The following is a 27,066-nucleotide window of genomic DNA, read 5'->3' as shown; positions in this document are numbered from 1 at the left end:
TCAAGTTCAGGGACAAGTAAAGGTGACTCACACTTTCAGTGGACTAAACCACTTAGTGGCCACCAGAATATTATAGATTTGGTGGTAAACTAATTCTCTCTGAGAAAACCCTTGAAGAAAACTAAAAGGTTCTAATCACTGGTTTCTAAATTCCTTGAGATCTGGGCTTCTATCCCTAACATGGTGCTTCACATATATTAAGCACTAATTTAATATTTAATTCATATTTTCATAAATTGTCTAAATGACATCTAGTATCTGAGAATGTGTGATGTAATTATTGAGCTGGTATCATGTGCTAAGCAATATTCTGTATACACTGACTCAATCATAACAACTCTAGGGTAAAATTCTATTATTTTCCCATATTTTAGATGAGGAAACTGAGGCACAGAGAGTTTAAGTCACTTGTCTAAGGTCAAAAGAGTAGTAAGTTGCAGAACAGTATTTTAAACCTAGAAATTTTCTTTACAGAAGCTGCTATGTTAGCCATGATGCTGGGCAGACCCAGGCAGGAGAGCAAGAACAGTACCTGTCTAGGTCTTTTATGGGAAACATGAAAATTTGTGTCAATGATAACATGGGCTTAGTGAACAACAGAATCTACCCATTCTGCATTCTTGGGCACTGAGTGGAACTCGTGTGTGGAACATATGTGTTTGGACAGACGTTCTTCCCAGCATCATTAAAATCAACTCATACAGGTTGAACATCACCTCATTCACATGAAATGTTGTCCATGCTTGATGAACACATTAGGCTCAAGATTTTACATTAATTCTTAAATACTTTTCACTTTTATAATAATCTTTGTTTATTCTCTTGACCTATTACCTCAATGTCATTATAATAATTGCATTCTGTTCTATATCCATCTTTGTAAGAATAATGACAATGCAGTGTTGCTTTTATCACAGCTAAAGAGGCTCTATTTCATTATAACCAAATAACTTCAAGCTTGTTCTTGAATTGATGGCATGCAGATGGCCATTACTTTAGAACTATTTTATTTATTTCCATTAAAGCGACAGATATCTTCTACTGGACATAGAGATAGAGGGAACCTAATGAATTGAATAGAAAAAAAAATGATGCTATTGCTTTCTGAAATAATGAAGTCTTAAAACCATTCATTGAAAGCACAGCCATATATGGGGCTGGCCCCGTGGCCGAGTGGTTAAGTTCGCGCGCTGAGCTGCAGGCGGCCCAGTGTTTCGTTGGTTCGAATCCTGGGCGCGGACATGGCACTGCTCATCAGACCACGCTGAGGCAGCGTCCCACATACCACAACTAGAAGAACCCACAACTAAGAATATACAACTATGTACCGGGGGCTTGGGGAGAAAAAGGAAAAAATAAAAAAAAAATAAAAAAATCTTTAAAGAAAGCACAGCCATATGATTTCTCTGCCTTTTACTATCCAAGCACAAAGATAAGAGTTTCAAACAATACCAATTACTACCAAGAGTACATTTTTAGAGCCAAAGAGTGCATAATAAATCTACATTTTGAAGTATATTGTCATGTTTAATTGGCTAACAAGAAAGTTCAGTAAGAAAAACATTGCTAAGCCAGGCATGAGAGCATATAAGGTAACTGATTTGATGTTTCTGTGGGCTATTTGATATTTTTAAGTCAGGGATATTTAGTTGTATAAGTTAATCAGAGAAAGTACCCTTCGAATTAGTCACTTTCACAAATCCTGAAGCTGTAAGTATAAAATCTAGACACATGGTCTACAGATGGTATCAACAAGGAGGGCGGCCATCGCCATGGTAGTCGTCAAATATTACTGGGATTCCAAACATCAGACTGCATGGAATAGTCAACCAAACAACTCTCTTTCAGCAATGACTATTCTAAAAGGGACCCCTAATGGCAGAAGCCTGAACAAATTGTTTTGGTGATAGTGAATTTTCACGTGAGAGGAAGAGCAGTGGAGGATGTGGCCAAATTAAAGATATTTAAAAGTATGATGTGATATAGAACAAGAGAGAAAGAGAATTTTAAAATAGCTAATATACGGTGAAAAGAAACCTGGACTTGGCGTCAAAATTCTCTAGTTGGAAACATTTCTCTCAAGTCAACAGCTAGTAAATGATGCGACTGCGTGAAAGCACTTTAACTCTTCTGAGCTCGAATTTCCTCTTCTGTAAAATAAAATTAAGTACACAGAAAGTCCTTATTATCTGAGGATAATTCATGCAGGGAAAAACGCCACTTAAAAATGAATCCGTTTAAAATGGGAATTAAATTATTTTTAATAAATAATGAAAAAATGTCTAAATGGGACTGTTTCTGGAATTAGAAAGTATGCAAGTGGGTTTATTTTATCTATATCAACTACCATGTAGATTATAATTGCAATTATGCACTCATTATTAAGACATGGAAAAATCAGCTATTGATGTTTCCTATATATTATGATTGCCCTATAAAAGACCCATGGTTTTATGACTGACTTTTGCAGTTTGACATAGAATTTTGGGCCTTTGAGTCATTTTTCGTCAGTTTCCTCAAGAGCGCCCTCTAATCTTTGCTGTACAGATTGCTCCATTTTTACCCCTTTGTTGTGAGTACACATTCCACTTGCAGCTAGAGATTGACCAACTCCCCTGATGCAAAGACAGAACATGTGTGTCAATGGAGGAGGCTTGTTGGCTGGGAAATGGCTTAAAGTGGTCAGTTCATTAGTGGATATTTGATAGAATGAGAGGTTTATGCTACCTACAGAACTCACAATTATGGTGATTTAGGCGAAGAATGCTCAGATGAGGGGGACTCCTTGGACCTACCTCACATTGGTTATATGAATTAAAAAATACTAAACATGAACCACCTAACAACACATCTAAACTACAGTTAGCTGCTTGTTAAAACTTTTAATATTTTTAAGCAGTTATTTTAACAATGATTATTTCATATCAATTCCTAGAACTGGCCCTGGAACAAGCCTATGATGAGTATATAAACCATGCTACCTGTATTCTGTTGGGTTTATAATATTAAATGCACACAACTATGAAATCCACAATGATCTACCCTGGTCCCAACCCACCAAATCCATTACACACTGGCCTGGAAAACTTTGGCCTTTAGAGTACAAGTGAAAGTTGCTACCACGTGTATCCTCCTGCTTGCAATCTGAGAGTGACAGAATTTTCTTAGACCTCTTGTATGGCTTTTTTCCCCAAAAGCATAAGATATGAGATGAGGAATCTATTTGGAACTTGAATTCAACAGTAGATATGGACAATATGCTTAACGAGAAATATCAATAAGATGTAGGAACAGAAATTCACTCATTCTCTACTCACCTGCTCCTCAGGCTATAAAAGAAAGATACTTCCTACAAAATATGTTTCCAATTTAATAAAGACCCAAATTATGGTAGGGTAAGTTTGCTAGCAATTCTCTCTGAGACTTTTCCTCTCCTCCCTTGGGGAATATTGTGAACTCATTATAAGCAACGGTGATATTGGGCCTTCTATTAAATTAGCAATAATTACTTGCAATGAAGGAAAAATGATTGCCTGGTAAGAACTCCAGAAAAAAAATAAACAGAGGCATGCTAGTTGTAACATACACAAAACCCAAGGAGAGGCTAGTACTGGTACGTGCATATACGTTTAAAGCATATTGGAGCAGATCACATTTCCATTGAACTCATCAGTAGTCAGACTTCATTCTAAGGCTCCACTGACAAAGCAAATGTGAGATATTTCAAGCAGCATAAAAACTCAAACCTGGTTAAAAATTTGTTAATTTATACCTTCATAAAAAGAAATGAAGTCAAATGCAATGGTTCCCTGTTCTGACCACACCCTCAGATCCAAAAGCCAGCCACCATGCACCTGCACAGTGGAATGCTTTAAACAATGATTCTTCTGTGGCCCTGACACATGGACATTGAATTAACTAAAAATTACAGTTTTTATAGCTCTGGACAATTTGAATATGACCCAGGCAAAAAAATGTATATATACAGGGGAAAAAGGAAAAGGAAATGCAAGAATAACAGAGCAATGAAGAACATGCCTATTTAACCTTAAATAGCTCATCAAACAAAATATCTGAGCAATTTACATGAACATACTTATAAACTCCAATGACTGCAGACATGTAAATATAACAACAGTAGTATACGAAGTGACCTTGAACTTACAGCATGTTATTTGAATATTACTATTACTGGTTTCTTTTCCACCTGGGCACTATGTCTTTGGAATATGAGTTGAATTTTCAAGGCACATGCACAATTGTTGGCAGGGAATGCTCTTCCAGAGCCAACACCCACTAGGAGTTGTCCAACTTACACCACCCAAGATGAGGTTCAATGTACTAACCTCAAGTTGCTGGTGGTCCTTCTTGATGTGCACCCCAAAATTGGGTTATTGAATAAAATGTTTCCACTTTTAAGTATTTCCTCCTATGGATTTATTCTTTAGCTTTTGGTACCTGCTACCTAATGTTAGTCAGTAGCAAATACCAGCAGACGACAAAATAAATGAAAACGAAACAAAGGGATACTAATAAAAACTTCATTAATAGCTAGTCATGTCAATCTATTAATTTTAATCACATCTCTGTGATTAAGGCAATTCATTGTACAATACCTTTGTCACTATAAAAGTATTGCTCGTTATGGAGGGAGGGACTAAAGTGAGTGCATATAATGTCCTATGATATATAAGTGATACAGCATTTTCTTGCTTAGTTCTTTTGCCTCTTTATCCTGCTTTCTTCATTCATGTAGCTCTGAGAGCACCTGCTCTCCTCACCCCCCTCAAATAGATCACTTCAAGAATCCTAGTCTCAGACTCTGCTTCAGACAGTTATCAATATTTAATATGTGGCAAACTGAAGCTCAGAGAAGTTAAACATTTCTTGCAAAATCACACAGCTGGAAGGAGTGGAACGAAGGTTTGTCTTACTTCAAAAGCATGTGCTTTCCAACAGATCTCATCATCACAGTCACAGTCACAAGTAGTAGATGCCACGCTGTAGTTAGGCCACTTGAGCAAGTTTGGGAGGTGCACTCAGGTGTACCCTCTGCAATGTGTTACCTGGATTCATACACTTTGTATTTTTCTTTAGTAAAAAATAATTTAAATTATGGTGCTAACACCTTTCTCTGTGATAACTATTTTTGGGTACTTGTCAGTGTAAATTTCTGAAAGCAATGACAATTCAGATTGTCTGTAAAATGCTCAGTTACTTTCATGCAACATTTTATGCTGGACATCTACCAAAAAGTGGATGTAACTGTACTTTTTACGTCTCAACAAATATGTGGAATTTTTATCCAAGTTTATTTAAGTGTAAAAATTGTTTTGATTATATACCCTGGTGGACATGGATTTGGAATCAAGGTTATTTTCTACTGTAATGGAGTGAAGAAAAATTACAGTCCTGATCTGCAACAGAAAGACAGAGCTCCAGCATGTGTTTGGCCTTGTTAGAGACGGCAGATGCAGCAATGGTTCTTCACTCAGAGCTAAAGTTCAGAGGTTTCCTCTGTAGAGGGATGCTTTGGTTGATCTGAAAATTGCTTCAGGTACCCAGATACCCTTCATCCTAGAGAACACTTAGCTTAGGCAAGGTACAGATTCCAGAAGCTTTTCAGAATAAGATAGACTAATCCCAGCCATGACCATCTATCTGGGAGTGATGTCAGCTAAGCGAGGAAATGAAAAAACCACAGCTCAAGAGGTCAAGACAGACCATGGTATCACAGGAGTGAGATAGGTCTTTTAAGGGCAGAATATCAGGCACCTTTGGCTTTGCTCAGCAATGAAGAGTTCCAGACTTCTCTGGAGCATGTTTATGTGTTCTAACTGTTGACCTCCAGTTCTTTTCTCAATGATCATATTTCAGCTCCATTAGAAGCTAACAAAACTTGATGGATGATTGTAAGTACCTCTCCACAGCAGAAATACCCCAATGGGGAGCTCTCCAGGATATGCAAAATGAGAAGGTCAGAGAGCATGATATTGGCAATCCTGGAGCTACTCTGTCCATCAGAATCACACATTCTCTGTCTGTAAGATTGGCTCCCTGCAGCTATATTCTAATTAGATGGACTAGATAATATGCAACATTATCGATTATGAAACAAGTATACATTTAGGAGAGACCAATTAAAATTAAAATTCAGAGAGACTTCTTCAAGCGCTCATTGCCCTTTGTGTTCCAATCTCAGATGCATTTCTTCTGCTTAATGTTAAATATACCTATAAATTAAGAAATTTTTTATAAAGTGATATAGCACCCAACCCAGGGCCATGTATGTAACAGGAACATTTATATGTACTGAGTGTCAAATGCAAAGAGGCAGAGTGTGACAAATGGGGCTTTGAGATGCCTGAACCTGGGTTCAAATTTTTCCTTCACAACTGACAGGCTGAATGACCTTGAGAAGGTTACTTAATTGCCTATCACCTCACCTATAAAATTATGTCTATATTTCATAGTACTGTTATATAGAATTACTAAAATACTGCTGGTATCAATAATTGCGCCTTTGGCCAACAGATAATAAAAAAGCACTCTAACATTTCATCATTTAACAGACAAAACATAGTGCAAGTTCTGGAAAGACTAGCTCTGAGTCCTACAACTTGCCACTGGAGAAGCCAGGTCTAAAACTCAGATCTTCAGATTTCTTGTCTAGTCTTTTTTTTCCCCATTCTACAATTTAGCTTCCTGTTGTTTTGTTATAGGAACTAATTACCGGATGTAGTAAATAAGTTTGAACTGTTATACCTATTGAACTGTGCCTGATCAAGGATTCCATACTGATCACATTTTATCCAGATACTAAAAATGAAGGTTACTCACTTGCCTTTGAAATCTGAAAAAAAAAAAAGAAGCTGGAAACCACAAAGTGTCAGCGCTTTCGAGTTAACACAAAACTATTTTTTCATTATGAGGTAGAATTGGCAGAAAAATTATATACCATCTGAGAGACACAAGAGGCAGGCTTGTATAGATTACTTGGTATAGAAAAATATTATAAACTCATATACACTGCATTAAAATATGAAATAGGGAAAAAATCATAGTCTGGGATTAATAACATTCTTAGATGTTATCAGTTAAATAATAACTATGAATAATTCATGATATGCTAAATTTAGGGAGTTCTACATTCCACTGAACTGATGAAAATTCAACAAAGAACATGACTAATCCAAATATTAAGCTCTTCTGTTACAAGCTTTGATCTTTGAAACCTATCTAAAAAGATCCCTTAGTGGAAGCTTAGAATCTGTCTCTCTCTAACGTGAAATAAATTGGATTCAAACTGTTCTGACCTTGACAACTTTAACACAATTAGAAAGTATATGCCAAGCATCAGGCGGACATTAAAGAGGCAATCCAGACGCTTGGAAAATAAAGGAAGAGCTCACTTCACAATTTCCCCTCAGATCACTGTAGTTCTGTGGGTTTGATGGTGAAGCGCGTGTGGCTTGTGGGGAAGCATCCGGGACACCGAGCACACCAGGTTTTGCCCAACAACCCAGTGAATTCATAAACAGAGACAACTGTGTGAACTTTTGCCTTTGATAAAGAAGTTGGCCAAGAGCCGCAGGTGCTGAAGTCAGACTCCGCGCCACGTGCTTGCCCACTTTAATGTGACTAAATAAACTGTCTCCTATTGTGGACTCTGCCTCATTGCCACGACGAGCAAGAAAAAAGAAAGCAGCTCATACAAAAGACAGCTGCTGGCACACTGTCATAGAAGAGACAGGTTTCCAAACTTTTCAGCTCCAGAGTTTGGTCTCTTTTAAGAAACAAGTTCACCTGTGCCATACATTTCTGCTTTTGGTTGTCACTTGCTTGTTGTTTTTAAGTTGTACTGTGTGAGAACTGAGGCATCATTTAAATATAGCATTCTCTCATCTTAGAAATATTACTATGTGCCTGGGGAGTGGTGATCAGAGAAGACGGAGCTGGAAGACTGGAGCTGGAAGTCTGGAATGGGGAAGAGTTTGGGGGCTAGTCAGGTGTAGGCTGTCTCAGCAGTGTCCTGAGAGTAGATGCTTAAAAATTCAAGGGCCCTGTGTCCTCTTCTTTGTACTGTTCAATTTATTTTTTAAGATTGAGGTTGGACACAAATATAATTAGAAAAATACTCATTTTTATATTTTGGTTTGTAGGTCCCGATATAGAGCCTTGATTACAATAGGTAGTCAAAAAATGCTTGTGGGATTGAACCCTGAGTAGCCTGGTAAAGAAAACACTTGTTACAAGATCTATGGCACCTTGTCATTCAATTTTGACATAAATATCACCTCCTCAGCGGCCTTTCTTTCTCTATCCCTCACTCCCCTGCTAGATGCTTGTTATTCTCCAGCACATGACCTGTTTTTGCTTCATCACAGCACTCATCACCATCCGTTACTTCTGTGTTTATTATTTTCTCTCTCTCTGTCAAGTCATCACCATCCAGCTTTCCACTAGATATTAGTTTTATGAAGTGAGGTGATTTCGTTTGCCTAGGATTTTATCTGTTCCAAACACAGTGTCTCCTCAGCGCCTGGGAGAAGGCCTGGTACTCAGAAAGCTTCCAATAAGTATTTGCACAATATACGAATCAATTTCTTCTACAGCCCTGCCTTCAAGAACAGAACTCAAAATAGCAAGGTCACCATATAATTTATTTTCCACACTGCCGCTTTTGACAATGAAAGAGGACACCATTAGGTGCCAGGATAATAGGTGTAAACTTTATAAATCTTTGTTGAATGAATAAAGAAATGATGGAATACATACACATTTAGATCCCTGGAGGGTTTGTCACATATCAGGATTATGGAATATTTTTTAAAAGTCATTATTATATCTGACAGTTTAGGAGATTAAGACATCTAAAGGTCAAGAAGAGATTCTCAAGAAGTTATCCTCCTAGGCCCTCAGAAATTAGCTAGAGGTGATTTATAACTAACGCCATATTTATGTGCCGATGGTTTCCGGTTAGATGATTTCCAAATGCTTTATGAAACTTGATTTCTCCAAGTAGTTAACATTTCTTCCCTAGTCTCCCTATGCCTTAGTTCACACAATGACTCTCCTTAGGAAATCTTCGATTGGTTGTCTTTATTATTCTAAGGATTAGAAAAGGTGGTTTAAGTTCAAATTCTAACTGCCTAGAATTCTTCAATAGTGGAATTCAGATTTGTAAATGTTTCTTGTTTGTTTTTCTAGTAGCAAAAAGGGTCTGAGAAGTCTCCATCACTAACAGAACTGCTTGAAAAATTAAAATGATATTTTAATACTAAACTTACAATTTGGGGTCTTCTTTTTAAAGGTAGTGTGTTAGTATAATACAGCAGCCTGTCATATTTCACTAACTTGATAAAGTGGCAGAATTAGGACATTCAGGCAAAAATAACACAAACAGATCTTCTGTCTCCTTCATTGAACATGTTCTTGGGTAAATGGTACCTAAGACTTATATATTTAGTCAGAGGGAGAGGAAAATGGCCACTTGCAGGTGCTATAGGCCTGTGGGCTCATGATCCAGTCTGCAAAGTCTTTCCCTTCAAGCTTTCCCCTATGGTCCAGAGCCACCTGGACAATGACAAATATTCACCGAAATCCTTCCAATGGGCCAGGTACTGTGCTTCATGGGAACTTCAGGGATTCCCCCATGAAGAACCCAAACAGGGTCTGTGGGCCCATAGAAAAGCAGACACTAAAATTCAATTTATATATGATAAAAGTAGCAAGAGGTAGTAGTGAGGGTGATGGTGAAATGATCCATTTGAGGAAAGGTGTCAAAGTGCAAAGAAGTGTACGTGCAAGGATGTGACTGAAAGAGAGAGCCAATGGGACAGTGGATGGTGATGTGGATACAGAGGCAGGCACAGGTGAGAGCCTGTAAGTCCTTGTGGACTATGCTCACAATACAAGATTTTGTCTTTTCTCTACTTTTCCATGCTACACTTTACCACTGTGAGAGTCACACATCCCAGCAGAGGCCCATGAAGACAAGACTGCAGTGTTTATGGCTGTGGGGTAACCAGGTGGGTCACCACTGGAGAGATGAACAGCTAGTTGTTTTGATGAAAGACATTGCTAATGAGAATGACACCTCTCATTTATATGAGTCTTTAGTGAACTCATCAACATGCAATATTACCTACTTGTTTACTGTCTATTGTCCCTCAAACAGATTGTAGGCTCCATGAGAATAGAAAAATTGTCTTTTTCCCCCCCTACTGTTATATCCTCAATACATTGAACTATAACTGGCACATAGGCATTTGTTTAAAGGATAAATGAATTGATGAATAACTCAGGTCAATAGGAAAAGACTTGTTCAGATTTGTGGTTTTAAAATATCACTTAGTCTTTGACTGTAGTGTATGGATTTTGAGTGTGTTAAAAGGATGAGATATGAAGGCAGGAGATGAGAGTGACTGAGTCTATGGAATAATCTTTAAAAGATCCTAAGGAGTCTCCAACAACTTGCCCTACTACTGGTGCGTGGGAAGATGGAAACAGAAATTAACATATACTAAACCTCCATGATGTGCCAGTTACTGTGCTAGATGCCTTCATGTACTCCATATCATTTAATTCTCAAACCGAAAACAATGCCTCCAATATGTGCATGAAATACATTTTATAGATGAAGAAGCTGAGACTGAGACACATTGTAATTTGCCTAAACAGCTGCAGTTTAAACCTAGATTTACCCAACTTTAAAGTGGAGCCCAACTGGAAACTATACCATTGCTGCCAACCAGAACATAGGAGGAACTATAGGTCACTCACTGAAATCTTGATCCTAAGACTTACGATTTGGTTTCCTGAGGTTCTTTGGGGGCTCTCAATTGTGCTGGAAATGGCATGTTCTTATTACTAGCTGTTGTGAGTCCCATTTTCATTTTGAGTGATGCTCTTTGAAGAAGTAGTTTTTAATTTCCTTAGCCACATTTTCATAATACATATCCTTGGTAGTGTTTTCAACTCTGCCTTCTCCAGGATCTTACAGCTGAGTTCACTGATGAGCCCCTTTTCCACGCTGGGCCCGACCTCAGTTCCTCAGACAATCCCAGTGAAGGCAGAGAATTACCAACAATCCCAGCAGTAATTTGTGAGTAGCTTAGAAATGAGCCCATATCATAGTGACAGTGGTCCAGTCACAGGACTTCTAGAAAACTGCTTCCAAATATGTTGTTGGGCAATCAGACCCAGGTCTTGGTATCCCCTTCTCCCACCCCAATTCCATGATCCCTTTAACTTGCAATTCTTCTTCTCTTCTCCTGTGCTTCATGCCTAATCATATGACAGGATTTCTTTCTGGGTTCCTACTTCAAATTTCTGACATTTACCTTGTGATAAGTTGTAACTCTCATTCAGGACCAGAGTCCTATCCTCAACCACAGCTCTGTGCTTTCCTGTTATGCTCTTGTTGCTCTCTCTTCCATGGACACACATCTTGCTCTTTACTTTAGCCCAGTGGCTGAAGTGCCATCGATGTTTCCATTTTCCTAGCTTTTGAGTATTGATTGCCTTCTGCAATCTTTGTCATTGTGCATTACCCAGCCACTGAGATTCTGGGAACTTGTGGTAGTGACTGCTATTTGTCCACCGAAGGTTCATACTCCCTTTTCTCCATAGAGTTGCTGAGGAGTGACTGGCTATCCAGAAACCACATTTCCTGTCCTATCATCTTGCATTGAGCTGGGGACATAGGACTAAGTTTTGTCTAATACAATATAGATGCAAGAGACATATGCTACTTCCAATCTGGCCCATCAAAAACTTCACAGAGCCTGCTGGATATCACCCTCCAGAGAAACCTGCTTACATTAAAGTGATAGGGCCTCCATCAACCTGTGTCCTTGATTGACTTTTTGAGACAGAAACTACCCCTCCCCTTTATGCAAGTGAAAAGTTATCTCTAGCCTATGATGTTAAGCACTGTGATTTAAGCTAAGCCACTGGGGTTTGTCTGACACAGGAGCCAGCTTTACTTATATAATACACACTTCTTCCAAAAACCACTGAGGCCAACAGTTTTTTAATTGCTTGAGCTTATGACCTTTTGAATGAACACTGTCCCACAGAGCCAGCAGCCCCTCTGGTAAGTGCCACTGTTATCACGTCGGCTCTGCAACCTCTGCCTACCCATAAGGACTGATATGAGGGCAGGTTCTCTCTCTCTCTTCCTCTCTGGTGAGCCTCATGTTGCCTTCAGTTGGCCAACATGCCTTATGCCTATTTGTCAAGCTATGGCATATTGAAAGATATTTAAAAACTAAACTGTTTAGTGGGAACAAACATAGGGAACCCACATACCTCCATGGCCACAAGTCTGTGAACACTCTGTCCAAGCTGTCCACCCTGAGAGCTGACAGTTGACCACACATTTCACCAGGCAGTGCATGCTCATTCTCTGGGGCTTCTCCAAGTTATGCTGTAGATGGAAATAAAATATGATGTTACTGGAGAAATCACATCACCATCAAATCAAATCACATCACTATCAAATCACTATCCTTTTATGGGAAAGACTGCCCTTTATTCTTTGATAAGAATCTCTACATTTTCGTGGGGAAAAAATATTCTTTCCTATGTAAATTGGTGGCAATCATAGAAAAAATGGTTGTCCTTACTTCCGAAAATAGAAGTTTGTCAGCCCAAATTTCTTTTTATAAAGTCCTCTACTCTAGAATAGATCTACAATTAGGGTACTGGAAAAGCAGGCGGTTACATGACACAGAGATCTGTCCTGTCACTCAGCCAGCAAGGAAGCAAGAAGATGCTTCAGTGCTAAATTCAGGCACCTGCACACTTCTGGCTGGGCTAAGCGTTCAAAGAGAGCTCAAAACTAACAGCCACCTAGGCTAAAAAGTAAATAAGAATAAAACCAAAATCAACAACCCATTTAAAGTTCATAACAAAAGATCAATTAGGCTAAAAACATAATCATGGTTTTAATAGTAGGAAAAGTTTGTGATACAGTTTATTTTCTTCTTGTCCTCTCTGAAACTAGCATCTGGGCAAAATCGACAAGTTTTCTAATGGCCAAGGTAGAAAAGGTCTTGGTGAAAGAATAAACCATCTAAGAAATACAGAAAGAATAATGAAAAATTCTGCTATAGGAATCACACAGTGTTTGTGTTCCTTTAAAGGAAAACTTTGACATTCAATACACGTTAAATGTTAGCAATGTCCACATCAAGCTAAAGTTAATGAGTCTAGCATGATTACTTGCCAAGTGGGCAAAATAGAAATTATCATATGGGATTTACGATCCATTCACGAAATACAGATATTCTAGATAGCTTAATAATTTAAGATTTCATTGAAATTCTTTGAATATTTGTTGGACACATGGTATTTGGAAAGCAGAGAAAGTGATTTGCTAAGCAAATTAGCAGAGTATTCTAACAGCAAATGTCACTGTTCATCTTACCTGAAGGTACAGTGTTTACCATGTATGCTAATGAATCAGCTGCCCAATACAAAGAGTGACGTCTAACTATTAGAGTCACTTCATGTCAGTAGCTTTTGGCAAGCAAGGATATCTAAATAAAATTCTTGAAAATAATAAAAACAAATTTTTTTAAATGAACCCATTTCCCCTTTTCTGGTCATTTTGACTAAGTTCAAATTAGTGAGATCTAACTGTACTATACTAGTACCTCTTACTCTAATCAAACTTGAGCTGTGATGAGAAGAAATTAGAGTCTATCATTTATGTTAAGCATCATGGAGCTTACAGACCAATATTAAGAAATACGAAGCATTAGGTGTGAGATACAAATATAAATGAATTACCTGCTCGCATTGGTCCATGCCAACTGACTTGCCATCACTGCGCACACAGCTCAGAAGGCGGGTCCTGACGCCTTGCCCACAGGTCGCATTTTCACTCAACTGGCATGTACTCCACTCTACAGGCATAGGGTCACCACAATAAGTTTCAAAATTATGGCCATGTGAGCAAAATACAACAAACCTTTGATTATCTGCATTGGTGGAGAAGGATAGTGAGCACATAATCCTAACACCATTTCCAGGTTGCTCCTAGAAGCACCATGCAATTCTTTTAGTGTAAAACAAACAATCAAACAACTAAAAGTGAATTACCTTCCTAAATTTGCTTCCTTGAGGCAAAAAGCCAAATGGTTTGTTAGAAACCATCTCACAGTTGGCTGGGTAGGAAAGGAAAGACACTAACCAGGATGGTGAAAGAAAACTAGTTTGAAATCATCTGTTTTCTAGGGATAATCAAGACAAAAAATAACCCTGAAATGATGCAAGTATTTTATGTAAACTTGAAAATGTTTTCAAGGAATAAATCCAATCATCTAAACCATTTGGTGCATCTGGTACACTGGAGACAAGAGAAGTACCCCAGAGAGGAAAGAGGACAAGGTATACAAAATTATATGGACTGTTACAGAAACTCTAATTTTAATAAAATTATTCTCTCATGAGAGAAGATTTTATAGATTTGGCTAGCTGTATTACAAAGTAGACAACTGGGAGATAGAATAAATTATCCTATAATTAATCTGCTTCTTAACAAACTCTTACTGTCGGTGTGGGTAGAAAGGAAGATCCTTGATCATGTACAACAAGAACCTCTTTAAGAAGATTTTCCATATTTGGCAGATGATCTAAGAGTTTAATAGAAATAGCAAACCCATGTATAGTCAAATCAGTATATTACAGACATGTTCTTCCAGTAAAGCAAATTTCATTGTATTTCTGAAAAATTACCATAAAAAACAAGGATCTGAAGCACCTTTAACTAAAAAAAAGGGCAAATACACCAGGTCATCTTTCACCTATAAAGACAATCCGACAGCCCCAGAGAATTCACTGTGAGGTTTTCTACATGAGAAATCTCAGCAGGGTCTCGGTGACCTCGGTGGGGAATTTGTTTCAGAAAAGGCTATATTGCTTTGCCTCCGCAGGCATGTGGCGGTTTGGTTGTCAGTCAGTATTGAATTCAATGTTGAGACTTAGCACGGTTCTACATTTTGTGGCATTTTGTATATCTGCTGCTGCAGAGGATGGCAGGTAGCATATCACTGTGACTAAATAGTCTTGGTATTAGACACTGAGTGCTCTAGTACCTGGTAAAACCTGAATAGAGGCTGAATAATGATGCTGAGGTAATTCCCAGCGCCTCAAAAACATGCCTGTCCAGTCAAAACCACCTACCGTTCATCCTTATTAAGACCCATAGAGCAAGTACATCACAAGCTTGAATTTCTTGAAATAATAAAGGCCATGAAATAGCTAAATTCTATGACAGCATGATTACATTCTTTCCTGAATGGTAAATTATCCCCGGCTACTTATTTTTGTTGTTTCGATTCATCATGGCTTTAATTCAACTTTATTTTGAAACTTTGCCAAGTCTTTCTAAGCCTCTCTGAATTCAGAGATTCCAGGTGGCCTTGCTGAATCTACATGCCAAGTGTGGGCATTTCTTTCCGTAAAGAGACACTGGAAATGTCAAATTCTTAGACTTCTGTGCAATATACTCGCATACCCTACTTTCATTCCCTAATCTGGAAATCAAAACACATGCAAACATTCCTCTGTTAGTCAATGTTCAGGGAAAGTGGCATGATTGTGGATTTCAACTGTACCTGTTAGATTGTACTGGAACTGGAAGCAGTTTTCATTGAGGAGGCAAGGCCGCACCTGTGAGTCTTCAGCACATGTCCTTGAGCTCAGCGAGGGCCTCAGCAGATGCCGGGTTCTTCTCTGCATTGTGTGGGGATCACATGACTACAGAAATCAAAGGTCAGGGAGAGTTAGAAAGACTCCGAGTTAGCTGATAAATTATATTGATTATCTGTATGTATGTATACAGGGAAGAGAGGATCGAGAGTGTTAAACAATGTTTAGAAAATAAAACCATTCTGTGAGTCACTGTAAACAGTTTTTGTTTTGTTCACTTGACAACTCTTTCTTTTCCTATGTTATGCTGAAGCCTACATTTCTATCTCCCATGTGTAATTAGGCACACGGCAACTATTTTAATAAATTGCACACATCTGTACTTTCATATAGTCTGTCATGTAGCAAGAGATTAATGAATTTTGAATGTTTAGATGAATGTAAAAAGGAAGACACTGTCCCTGTGTCCTCATATTGTCTAGCCCAATAGAAATAACCACATAGGACATTTTAATGAGAAAATTATTATATCACATGGGTCCACATGTACCTCTTATAGCCTCAACTCATATAATGTCCTTGAGCCAGGTAAACCTGCCTGCCACATCTCACCCAACTGCTCTATCCACAATGGACTTCAAGCTCCTCCTACTAGAATAATCTTTCAACTGTCCTAAATCCTAACCTGCCCTTTCTTTAGAGCACTAATCAGGGCTTCATCACTGACAGTCTTTATTTGAAATAATGATAAATTCTTCTCTTCCTTCCTAAGCAACCTTCCACTCATGCTCAGAAATTACTCTACAGAATTTACTTGTAAACACCTATACACACACATATACTTATCTGCTACACTTGCCCTTATAATACTGCCTTTCTTTCTTATACCCTGGCTCCCCTCTTTATAAACTCTTTGAGTGCATGATAGATCATAATTTCCACTTTCCATGTCACTCCCTGAAAATCTTGGCATATATTTTACACAGTAATTTTTCAATAAATACTATTAAATATGGTCACAACAACACAATTCCAGACCCAGAAATCTAAAGAGGCACATAGGTGCTTAAACCACAGGAGAAATAAAGTCTTTGAATTAAGGTCACCAAAGTATCATTTCCATAATTGGTATATTTTATTTATTTTTTATTCCTTTTACTTTTTCAGATATTGTAGCAAGAACACAAAGTATAAACTGAATCCTGACTGTTAATCAAAATTATAATGATTGCACTAAAATATACAGAAAAATGCCACAAATTTTTCCACTAATTTTAAATGTACGGAGGCATTGAAACACATTTGCGATCCATGTGACTTTATAGTTGGATAATCTGTCAATACTTGTAAAGTAGTTTTAGATTTTAATTGTATCAAATTGTCTCTAGATGATCAAGAAGGGCCACGGAAAACAGGTAATTATTCCTAATTACCTGCACATGAATCCCACACCAAATGCTTACCAATAATTTATTACCAGTTCACCAATTAATTCAATTGTTTGTTTTCATGATGGGGAATAGTAACTTAATGATTTGCCAGAGAAAGAAAACGAAGATATCTTGGTAGATACTCTTGATTAGTGTTCTATTGCTTTTCCACCCTATAAAAAAATCAGTTAATGTCTGCATCAAGTGAATATGGGTAAGGACTTTCGTACCTTGTTAGTCCAAGCCATTAAATAAAGCAAAAGAGAAAATATCACATACAGACACAGGCATGCGTACACAAATCAAATTACGATGTAACCTTGAACCACTCACTTATATACTCTATATCTTAGTTCCTCATCTAGAGCTGGATGAGAAAAGGGGGGGGGGGTGGTTAGTGGTGCTATTTGATGAAATTTAAGAACTTTTGCCCTCAGACCTCGCAGTCTATCAGTCTCTAATTCTGCTAGATATGGTTTTAAAATATCTTCTGGAGCCTAACCCTTCATTCACAACTATGTAGACTTTAATAATCACTTTCTAGAAATTAAGATATTGAAAACCAACACTGCAGCTAAATCTCTTACTAACTCTTTATCCACAGAAACAGGCAAAGAGAGGAGGGTGGGTGTCTGAAATCCACAAACACAATCCAAACTAGTATTTTCACATTCCACCTTATGAAAATTGTCCTGGCACTGCTGACAAGTGATAGATGGGTTAGTGTTTCTCCTTATGTCTTTCTCTCTATTAGATATTTATAGGAAGTTCATAAAATAATGAATTGGTCACAGGGGAGATGAGGGTGGGGCTAAAACAACAAAAAGAATGGCAAAGGCAGTTTACATCTGGATGAATTCGTTATTGGATCAAGACTTCTCAAATACAAACCTAGGTCTCCTCTCCTCCAGAGTATTTATGGAAAGACATATTGTCAATTTCCTAAATAAAGAAGTGAGAAAGTGATGTGTGGGTAACTAACCCAAAGTCAACTTTGGACCAGTTTCCTTATAAAGGTCAAGGTTATACAGCTAAAGTTTATTTGCTAGGGAAGGAGAGGGCCAATAAGAACCGATTAGTTTCTGGAACATAAGCCTTTTTATGAGACTAGATTTTCTAACTTATTACCTTCGAAAACCAGCACTTACCTTAAAGTTCAATCCTTCCTTATGATATTGTACCTTCACACCTTTTGCTCTCTCTAGCAACAAGGCCTTTACCCTTAGGCCCAACCTGAATATTTGTCTTCACCCCTCAAAATCAAATCAGATATTGCTTCCATGAGCCTCCACTGACATCCTTGCACTCATACAGATGGAATCACCTAATCTAGCAAACATTTCCACTGTACTTGTACACATATGGAGGTGTGTGCATTCTTCCCATAGGATCTTGGAAGAGAGAGTCCATGTCTTAAATTTCTTTGACATTGAAAGGCTTGTTCTGTATCCAGTGTACAGTATGTGAATAATAAATATTTGTTGTGTAGCACAATTTGGTTCTTCCTGAGCAATAAGACTGGATTTTTTTAAGCTGCCATTAGCAGACAAATGGTCAACCCTGGACTATGATCATATTGCATGAATGTAAGGGGTCCCCAAAGGGACCCCTTTTATATCTGATAAAAAGAGAATTTTATCTTTTCACTAATTCTCACACATTTCTTATAAAATATAGAAGACATTTCCCAGTACAATTGACTCCATCATTATATTAACAAAAATATCAATGCACGAGTTTTAATTTACCCATATAAAATGTTAGATAAAATATTTTAAATAAATCCAAATAAGAATGTATAATTTGATATTCTTCTCACTAACATAGAACTATTAACAATCACAGTTTAATAAAACTTGGCATAAATCCAGATACTTGTGAATTTAAGTCACTCTGCAAATTTTTTGTCTGGAGATGAGCATGACTCCAAGGCCTGGCCTTGTCAGCCCGCCATCAGATAGAGAAACCCAGTGCCTTTATTCTGTTACAGAGTTTATCTGATAATTCAAAATGGTTTTTCCCTCATTTAGCTGACTAGCCCTACTGTCAGTAACCCTGCTGTTTCTCTCTATATCTTTCATGAGATAAAATGGATATACAAGCTATGAACTTGAATTTTCTTGTTTGGAAAAATTGGGTAAAAAGTTTCACAAAATACCACTGCAATGCTTTGTAAGGAAATTGTTAATGAAATTAAACCCTGATTCTCAAAGATTGAAAAGGGATGAGAAAACCTCGATGGGAGAAAGATCCGGGCCTGAAGAATTGTTACTCATGCCTCTCATGCTTAATAAAATTCTCAGAGATTCCAAGGAGATGGTTACGGAAGTGAAAAAAAAGTTCTTTGCACATCACAGTGCAACAAGGAGAGCAAAGTCAGAAGCATATAGATAAATATGGTCAGTAAAATTAAGCGATAAGTTCTCTCCACACACCTTAAACTATGAAGAGGTGGGGTCCAGTGACTGAAGTTACAGGACCTGTGTGATATCAGCATCTTATAGGAGGAAGCAGAAGGTAAAACTGGGGTGTATGGCATACTCTAGAACACCAAAATGGAATATTAAACCTGAGAGGAGGAGGATTTTGCATACTCCAAAAGCAGGTGAATGGAGGGGTCCTGGAGAGGTCTGGGGGCTGCTGCAGTCTTGGTCCAAGGAACTCTCGTTGTTAACAAGCCAAAGCTCCCTTCAGGATAATTCCCTGCGCTGAAGAGAAACTGGTGGGAAGAGTGTCCAAATTGAGCAAATCAAGAAAAATTACAAGGGAGAAAAAGGGAGGGTCTATAAAACAAAGGGGGAAGGAAAAGGAATCCAGTAAATCTCATGAGGTAAGCTGCTATATTTTTGAAAACTCAAAGAAAAAAAAAAAAGAGAACCCTGGCCCATGAAAATGAGATTAAGAAAAAAATAATCCTCAGCCACACTTCCTTCTAAAAGTTCATGAAACTTGATTTCATAGAAAAATAAGCAAAGAAAGGAATCATATTCAAATCCCACAAAAGGATAATATGAGGAAAACGAGAATGAAGTTCAGAATAACATCCCCATAGACAAAAAAAAGTGCAGCAGAAAGACACGCATGAAAAACACGTGAAAACTACTATTTCCAAACGAGCTAACAGTCATTTAGGAAATGACATGAGATATGAAAGAACAACGTAAATAAGAATTAGAAAAAGTCGGGGCCGGCCCGGTAGTGCACCGGGTAAGTGCACATATTCTGCTTCTCGGCGGCCCGGGGTTCGCCAGTTTGGATCCCGGGTGCGGACATGGCACCGCTTGGCACACCGTGCTATGGTAGGCATCCCACATATAAAGTACAAGAAGATGGGCATGGATGTTAGCTTAGTGCCAGCCTTGCTCAGCAAAAAGAGGAGGACTGGCAGTAGTTAGCTCAGGGCTAATCTTCTTCTTCAAAACAAAAGTCAAGGCTTAAGTGATAGAATTCAGTAAATAGAAATAAAAGGAAAATTGTTTTCATAAATGGAGATGAAATTGGGAGAAATACAAGAATAAAAATACAACAAATAGTGCCTTAAGGAAAACAGAAATGGAAAAAGAAAAATTGAAATTAAAACATTTAAGGAGCTGGTCCCATGGCCTCGTGATTAATTTTGGTGTGCTCCTTTTGGCTGCCTGGGTTTGGATCTCGGGCAAGGACCAATACCACTCGTTGGAGGTCATACTGTGGCAGCAACCCAAATACAAAATGGGGAAGATTGGCACAGATGTTAGCTCAGGGCGAATCCTCCTCAGCAAAAAAAAAAAAAAGAAAAGAAAAAGAAAGAAAACATTTGAAAAGAGATCCAAAGAATTTGAGAAAAATTGGCAAATAGAAAAGTGAGGCAAAACAGATGCTGCATGCATATAATAATATTTTTTGGTAAAGAAAACCTAAGCAAGAGAATAGAACTTCACAAGACATTCAAGAAAACTTTCAAAAAAGAAAAATATTGGAAACTACTTATTGAAAGGGTACATCAGAATCACCAATCCTGAGACTTATCCTAGTAAAATTATTAAATTTTAAAGAAAAACAAAAAACATTCTTTGAGTATCTAGGCAAGAATACCAGATGGTTTATAAAGGAAATAAAATCATATTGTCAGTAGACTTTTTAACAGGAAAACTTCATGCTGGGAAAAAACCTGGAACCATTATAAAGATACACAAAGAAGAAAAGAAAAAACATGATCAAAGGATTTCATATCCAGAAAAGCTCACTGACAATGAAAAGATCAGACCTAAACTGTGACACCATGCAAGAACTCACATGATGATTTCATAATGATACAAAAATAGTCACACATAGTGAAAGATGTTAGGAAAACAACTGTTTATTTTGAAAACTGGTAAATTAAGGGCAAATAAGCTTTTTTCCTGCCTTTTCTATACCTAATGGATTAGTAGCTAATTAAATAGCAGTTGAGGCAAAATTTCTTCTTACAGTAGTACTTCCATAGGTAAATGAGAAGAATGATAGAATTGGAATGTTGTCATTTTGTATTTCCTAAAGGATATAGGGTCTAGGCCTTGACCATCAATGATAGCTAAGCTTACAAAAAGAGATAACCATAAATTATGTGGCTCCTGAAAAAGAGCACACCTTCTGTGAAAGAGTCTTGACAAAGTAATCAAATCTGAATCTGATTAAGCCTCTATATTCATAAACTCCCAATTCACAGTAAATGCAAGGACAGAGAAACGTGTTAAACCTCACCATGGGGATGAAATTCACTAGACAGACTGGGAAACTCTATAGGTAATAGGACCTCTTTTCTTTACCAATAAATTTCTAGGAAGAAAAAACAGAACAAAATAGGATGAGAAGCTAGACTAAAAGAGATTTAAAGACATATACAAAAACAGGCATAACTAAATTATAGTGTGTGGCCCACTCAGATTACAGATCTATAAGGAAAACGTTATCATAGAAGTCAGTACAAAGTTGACTTTTGAGGGAAGGAGGAGACGCTGTGAAGCTCTTTGTGGGTAGCTGGCAAGTTTCTGCCTTCTAACCTGGGTGGCTGTTTCAAAGGTGTTTGCCTAATAATGTTTAACTGCACATTTGCTTATGTGGTTTCTGTATTTGTGTTAAAACCCATAATTTAAAAAGTTTCAAAAAATCTCTCTTATCATCCCTGGAAAATTTAGGTTTCTTTTCATTACGGGACTTGGTATCCTGACAGGAATCTTTTCCAAAGTGTGTTGTTTTCTACAGTGTGTTAATGGGTGTCAAGAGAGAAAAGGGTTTCATAGTCAAATGCATTTACGAAACATTGCACTAAATAGTGGTAAACCAGGATTGTTACAGCAGATCTTTACTATGTTTGGCAGAGTCTCTTATTAAATCTATTGTCTCCTTTCTTCCTGGGCACAGGACTGGCTGACACATCCCAGCCTGCCCTGCTGTTAGGTGTGACTATGTCACCCAGTCTGACAAAAGAAAGGTACACAGAAGACTATGTGTGACACACCACTCATCCCTAAAAACTCCCACATTCCCTTCTCCATGCTCTTCACTCTCTCCATTAGCTGGAATAGTGACAACCAGAATGACTGGAAGCCAAACTTGAAGATGGCAGACCCTCCACTAGCCTGGGTCCCAGAATGACTGTATGGAGCACAGAGTGTCCTTTCCTCAACGAGAAAACCCACTTAGGGCTGTTTTGCGGGAGATAAATAAAATTACATTCCATTTGAGGAACAGATTGAAAGCCCAGAAATAAAACCACACATCTATGGACAGCTTATCTTCGACAAAGGAGCTGAGGGCCTACAATGGAGAAAAGAAAGTCTCTTCAACAAATGGTGCTGGGAAAACTGCACAGCCACATGTAAAAGAATGAAAATTGACCATTCTTTTTCACCATTCACAAAAATAAACTCAAAATGGATCAAAGACCTAAAGGTAAGACCTGAAACCATAAGGCTTCTAGAAGAGAATATAGGCAGTACACTCTTTGACATCAGTTTCAAAAGAATCTTTTCGGACAACATAACTCCTCAGACGAGGGAAACAATAGAAAGAATAAACAAATGGGACTGTATCAGACTAAAGAGCTTCTTCAAGGCAAGGGAAAACAGGATTGAAACAAAAAAACAGCTCACTAGTTGGGAAAAAATATTTACAAGTTATTTATCCAACAAAGGGTTAATCTCCATAATATATAAAGAACTCACACAGCTCAACAACAAAAAATCAATCTGATGAAAAAATGGGCAGGGGACATGAACAGACATTTCTCCAAAGAAGATATAAGGATGGCCAGTAGACACATGAAAAGATGCCATCATCACTAATCATCAGGGAAATGCAAATCAAAATTACACTAAGATATCACCTTACGCCTGTTAGAATGGCAAAAATATCCAAAACCAAGAGTGACAAATGTTGGAGAGGTTGTGGAGAAAAAGGAACCCTCATACACTGTTGGTGGGAATGCAAACTGGTGCAGCCACTATGGAAAACAGTATGGAGATTTCTCAAAAAGTTGAAAATAGAAATACCTTATGACCCAGCCATCCCACTACTGGGTATCTATCCTAAGAACTTGAAATCAGCAATTCCAAAAGTCCCATGCACCCCTATGTTCATTGCAGCATTATTTACAATAGCCAAGATGTGGAAGTCACCTAAGTGCCCATCAAGTGATGATTGGATAAAGAAGATATGGTATATATATACAATGGAATACTACTCAGCCATAAAAAAGGACAAAATCGTCCCATTCACAACAATGTGGATGTACCTTGAGGGCATTATGTTAAGTGAAATAAGCCAGACAGAGAAAGACGAACTCTGTATGACTCCACTCATAGGTGGAAGCTAACATATAGACAAGGAGAACTGATCGGTGGTTACCAGGGAAAGTGGGGGTGGGGGGAGGGCACGAAGGATGGAGTGGTGTACCTACAACATGACTAACAATAATGTACAACTGAAATTTCACAAGATTGTAAACTATCATAATCTTAATAAAAAAATTGTAAGAAAAAGATTTTAAAATTAAAAAATTACATTCCATTTGAGCCATTACAAGGGATTGTTTTTGCCAATTTTCTATAACTACTACACTGTACACTGTGACTCTAAAATAGTCTTAAACATTTATAAATTTAGCTTTCCACGCACATTTTGGGAAACACAGACTTACAGATTTAAAGACATAGGTGAGTGTGAAATTCTTTGTTAATTAAAGTTATTAATTTATAATCTATATAAATCAGTTGCTTTCCTTGAAAACTCTTCTATTAAGATTTCCATTTACTTTAAACAAAGAGTTTTTGAGAATACATTAGATGCAAGGCACTGCACCAATGAATAAAATATCATCTCAGGGAGAATTTTCCTTTTATCCTTTGGATTTTCAAGACATCATACCTTGTCTCCCCAAAAGACTTACCCTTAGATTTTAAAAGAACATGTTAAGGGCTTAAAAGGAAATATAGCTATTTCATCTTGCCTATAAAACAAAAGCGCCTATTGTATTTGCCTCTCAGGAAGTTAACTTTAATTTGTATTGGAAAATAAGGTGGCATGTGACTGAGGTCGGTCTTAGTCATCCAAAGAAGTGTCTTTTCAAACTTCAAACTACGACATATAGTGGGTTTTGAACACAATATTAATAACTAATACTTTTATAGTGCTTACTATATGCCAGTCATTGTTCTAAGTTAACTCATTTCATCCTTATAATAGACTTATGAGGTAGATATATTATTTTGCCCATTCTACGGAGGGCACAGAGTAGCTAAGTAATTTAATCAGATCACACAGCTAGAAAAGGGAAGAGGCAAGATTCCAAGCCCATCAGTCTTATACTAGAGTCCAGGTTGTTAACAACCATGCCATCTTGGTTTTCAGTTTAGTGAGTTAAAACTAGCACTTTTAAAGCTGATAGACCACATCATGGAAAATGTCCATCACATACTCAGGGTGAGAATTATTTCATGAAACTTTTATTTCTGTAATATATAAAAAGTATCTGTAAGTAAATAATGATGTGTATGCTCATTTGTGATTTAAAACATATTTCTTACAGTGTGTCATGCTCAAAATGTTTAAAAGTCACCAATCTAACAAAAAATTCTTACCAAAAGAATTCTTTCATTAAATAGACTGTCATGATCATTACTGTCAAACTGTGTTTTCATTATATAGGTTTGTTTGTTTTTTATTTTTCAAGTGTGAACTATAACTTTTTAAAAAAGGGGTAGATGTTCATTCTATTTTTCTTTCTAGAGTATTTCTCCCTACAGTAAAAACAATTTTCTTCTTTAAATATTAGGATTAATTTCAGGATAGAACAACTATTACATTAAGTTTGTACCTAGAAAATTCATATTTATTTTCAATTATATGGGATCAAAAGCACAAATATGATCCTGTTAGAAAAATTAATTTCTAAAGCATACTCCTTCCCATAGGAAACAGCCATAGGGTTGGGTTGGTGCCTCTTTCTGGTTAGGTCTAGATAAATTGGACCCAACCAGAAGGGAGAGCAAGAGGGGGTGCTTGTGTCAACTCTTCATGTGTTGAAAGAACAATCACATTAAGAATATTTCCTTCTATGGGGTTCTTTGTAACCTAATAGGAAGTGGAGTCAAAATTTAAAACTGTTGTTCGCCATTTAGGCATGGGCTAGCACACAAAGATTTTGGCCATAAATTGGGAAGGAACAGAGCCGAAGTGGGTACTCCAGCAGCAACACACAGAAAGCATTCCACTACCCATGTTTTGCCTCCTTTCATCTAATGATCTAGACATTCTCTTTACCTTTGCCAGCTTCTGTAAATACACCTAATCCTAGAGTACTGGTTCTCCATGTGTGGTTCCAGGACCAGCAGCATCAACATTACCTGGGAACTTGTAAAAAATGCAAATTATTGGGCCCCACCCCAGACCAACTGAATCAACAACTCTGAACTCTCCCGGGGGGGGGGGGGGAGTGGGGGAACACAACTAGAGTGGGGGTTCAGGAATCTCTGTTTTAATGAGTCCTCTAGGTGATTCTGATGCACTCTCTAGTTTGAAAACCACGGTCCTCGAACCACTGTTTGAACCTTATATGTCCAATGACAAGCTTCTAATTTCCCATCTTTCCCACCTCTGTTGATGGCAACTCCAGCCATCAGGTCAAAAACTTTGGAGTCATTTTTGACTCTATTTTTCTCACACCCTACAACCATAACTCTCTCCTCTTTCCTACATGTAAGTTCCATGAGGGCTGGCACGTGGCTTCATTGAGTGTTGATATTCCCAGTACCTAAAATAGGCCCAGGCCCATAAGAGATATTTGATAAATAGATTTCAACAGACTGTACGTTAGTGAATGACAGCCCAAGTCTTGCAAGGGCACTCTGGCATTCTCGTTGGCTCAAATAGAGAGCACATTTATCCCTTAGTCTCCCCAAGACTTTAGGATATTTAATGAGTTTAATGAGATTAATGGATATAAGCATTCTGAGTTCTTAGGAGTTTTGGATTTTGCAAGTGCAGTGAACTCATTATTAACACATTTTGAACAGGTAAAAGACAGCATGCAACAAAGAAATATTTACTATGACATCATAGCAAACCTGATCAGAAACTAAAATTCCGTAAACTAAAATAACTGGTCAATCAGAAGGCCAGAGGTTGGATTCCTGGGTCCTACAGTGATGGGCTCTGTTTCTTCCTAAGCTTTACCCTAGACCTGAGTGGTCAAACAAGATACACAAACCTATGTAAGGCAGAATAGCCTCTTATACCTTCTGCTTGTCTTTTGAGAGCTAAAATTGATAACAATAATGGAGACCCAAAGCATATTCTGGGTGCTGTCCTATCTCCCAAATAATAGCAACAGGCACCATTTTAGAGGATGATTGCATGCCTAGTACTGCGATGAACATTCCATGTAGATTATCTCATAAAGCCCTTCAGGCTCCCAATAAGATAGCTGTGCTTTTAATATCCTTGTTCTTACAGA

The 27,066-nt window shown here is 37.7% G+C and overlaps 1 protein-coding gene across 5 annotated transcripts in view; it reads right to left on the bottom strand.

Moving 5' to 3' along the window:
* Positions 1–27,066, bottom strand: part of THSD7B (thrombospondin type 1 domain containing 7B) — a 799,570-nt gene that overhangs the window by 24,760 nt on the left and 747,744 nt on the right. For all 5 annotated transcript variants that reach the window (XM_044768990.2, XM_044768984.2, XM_070507604.1 and 2 more), the window contains 3 exons: positions 15,630–15,771; positions 13,801–13,916; positions 12,316–12,433 (listed from right to left, as the gene is read on the bottom strand). In XM_044768990.2, the coding sequence (XP_044624925.1) occupies positions 12,316–12,433; positions 13,801–13,916; positions 15,630–15,771 (376 nt within the window). The remainder of the gene's footprint in view (positions 1–12,315; positions 12,434–13,800; positions 13,917–15,629; positions 15,772–27,066) is intronic.

The sequence above is a fragment of the Equus asinus genome, chromosome 4 (assembly GCF_041296235.1).
Source record: "Equus asinus isolate D_3611 breed Donkey chromosome 4, EquAss-T2T_v2, whole genome shotgun sequence".
NCBI classification, from domain to species: domain Eukaryota; kingdom Metazoa; phylum Chordata; class Mammalia; order Perissodactyla; family Equidae; genus Equus; species Equus asinus.
The sequence above is the reverse complement of the archived record's forward strand: the minus strand, read 5'-3'. Positions and strand labels throughout refer to the sequence as shown.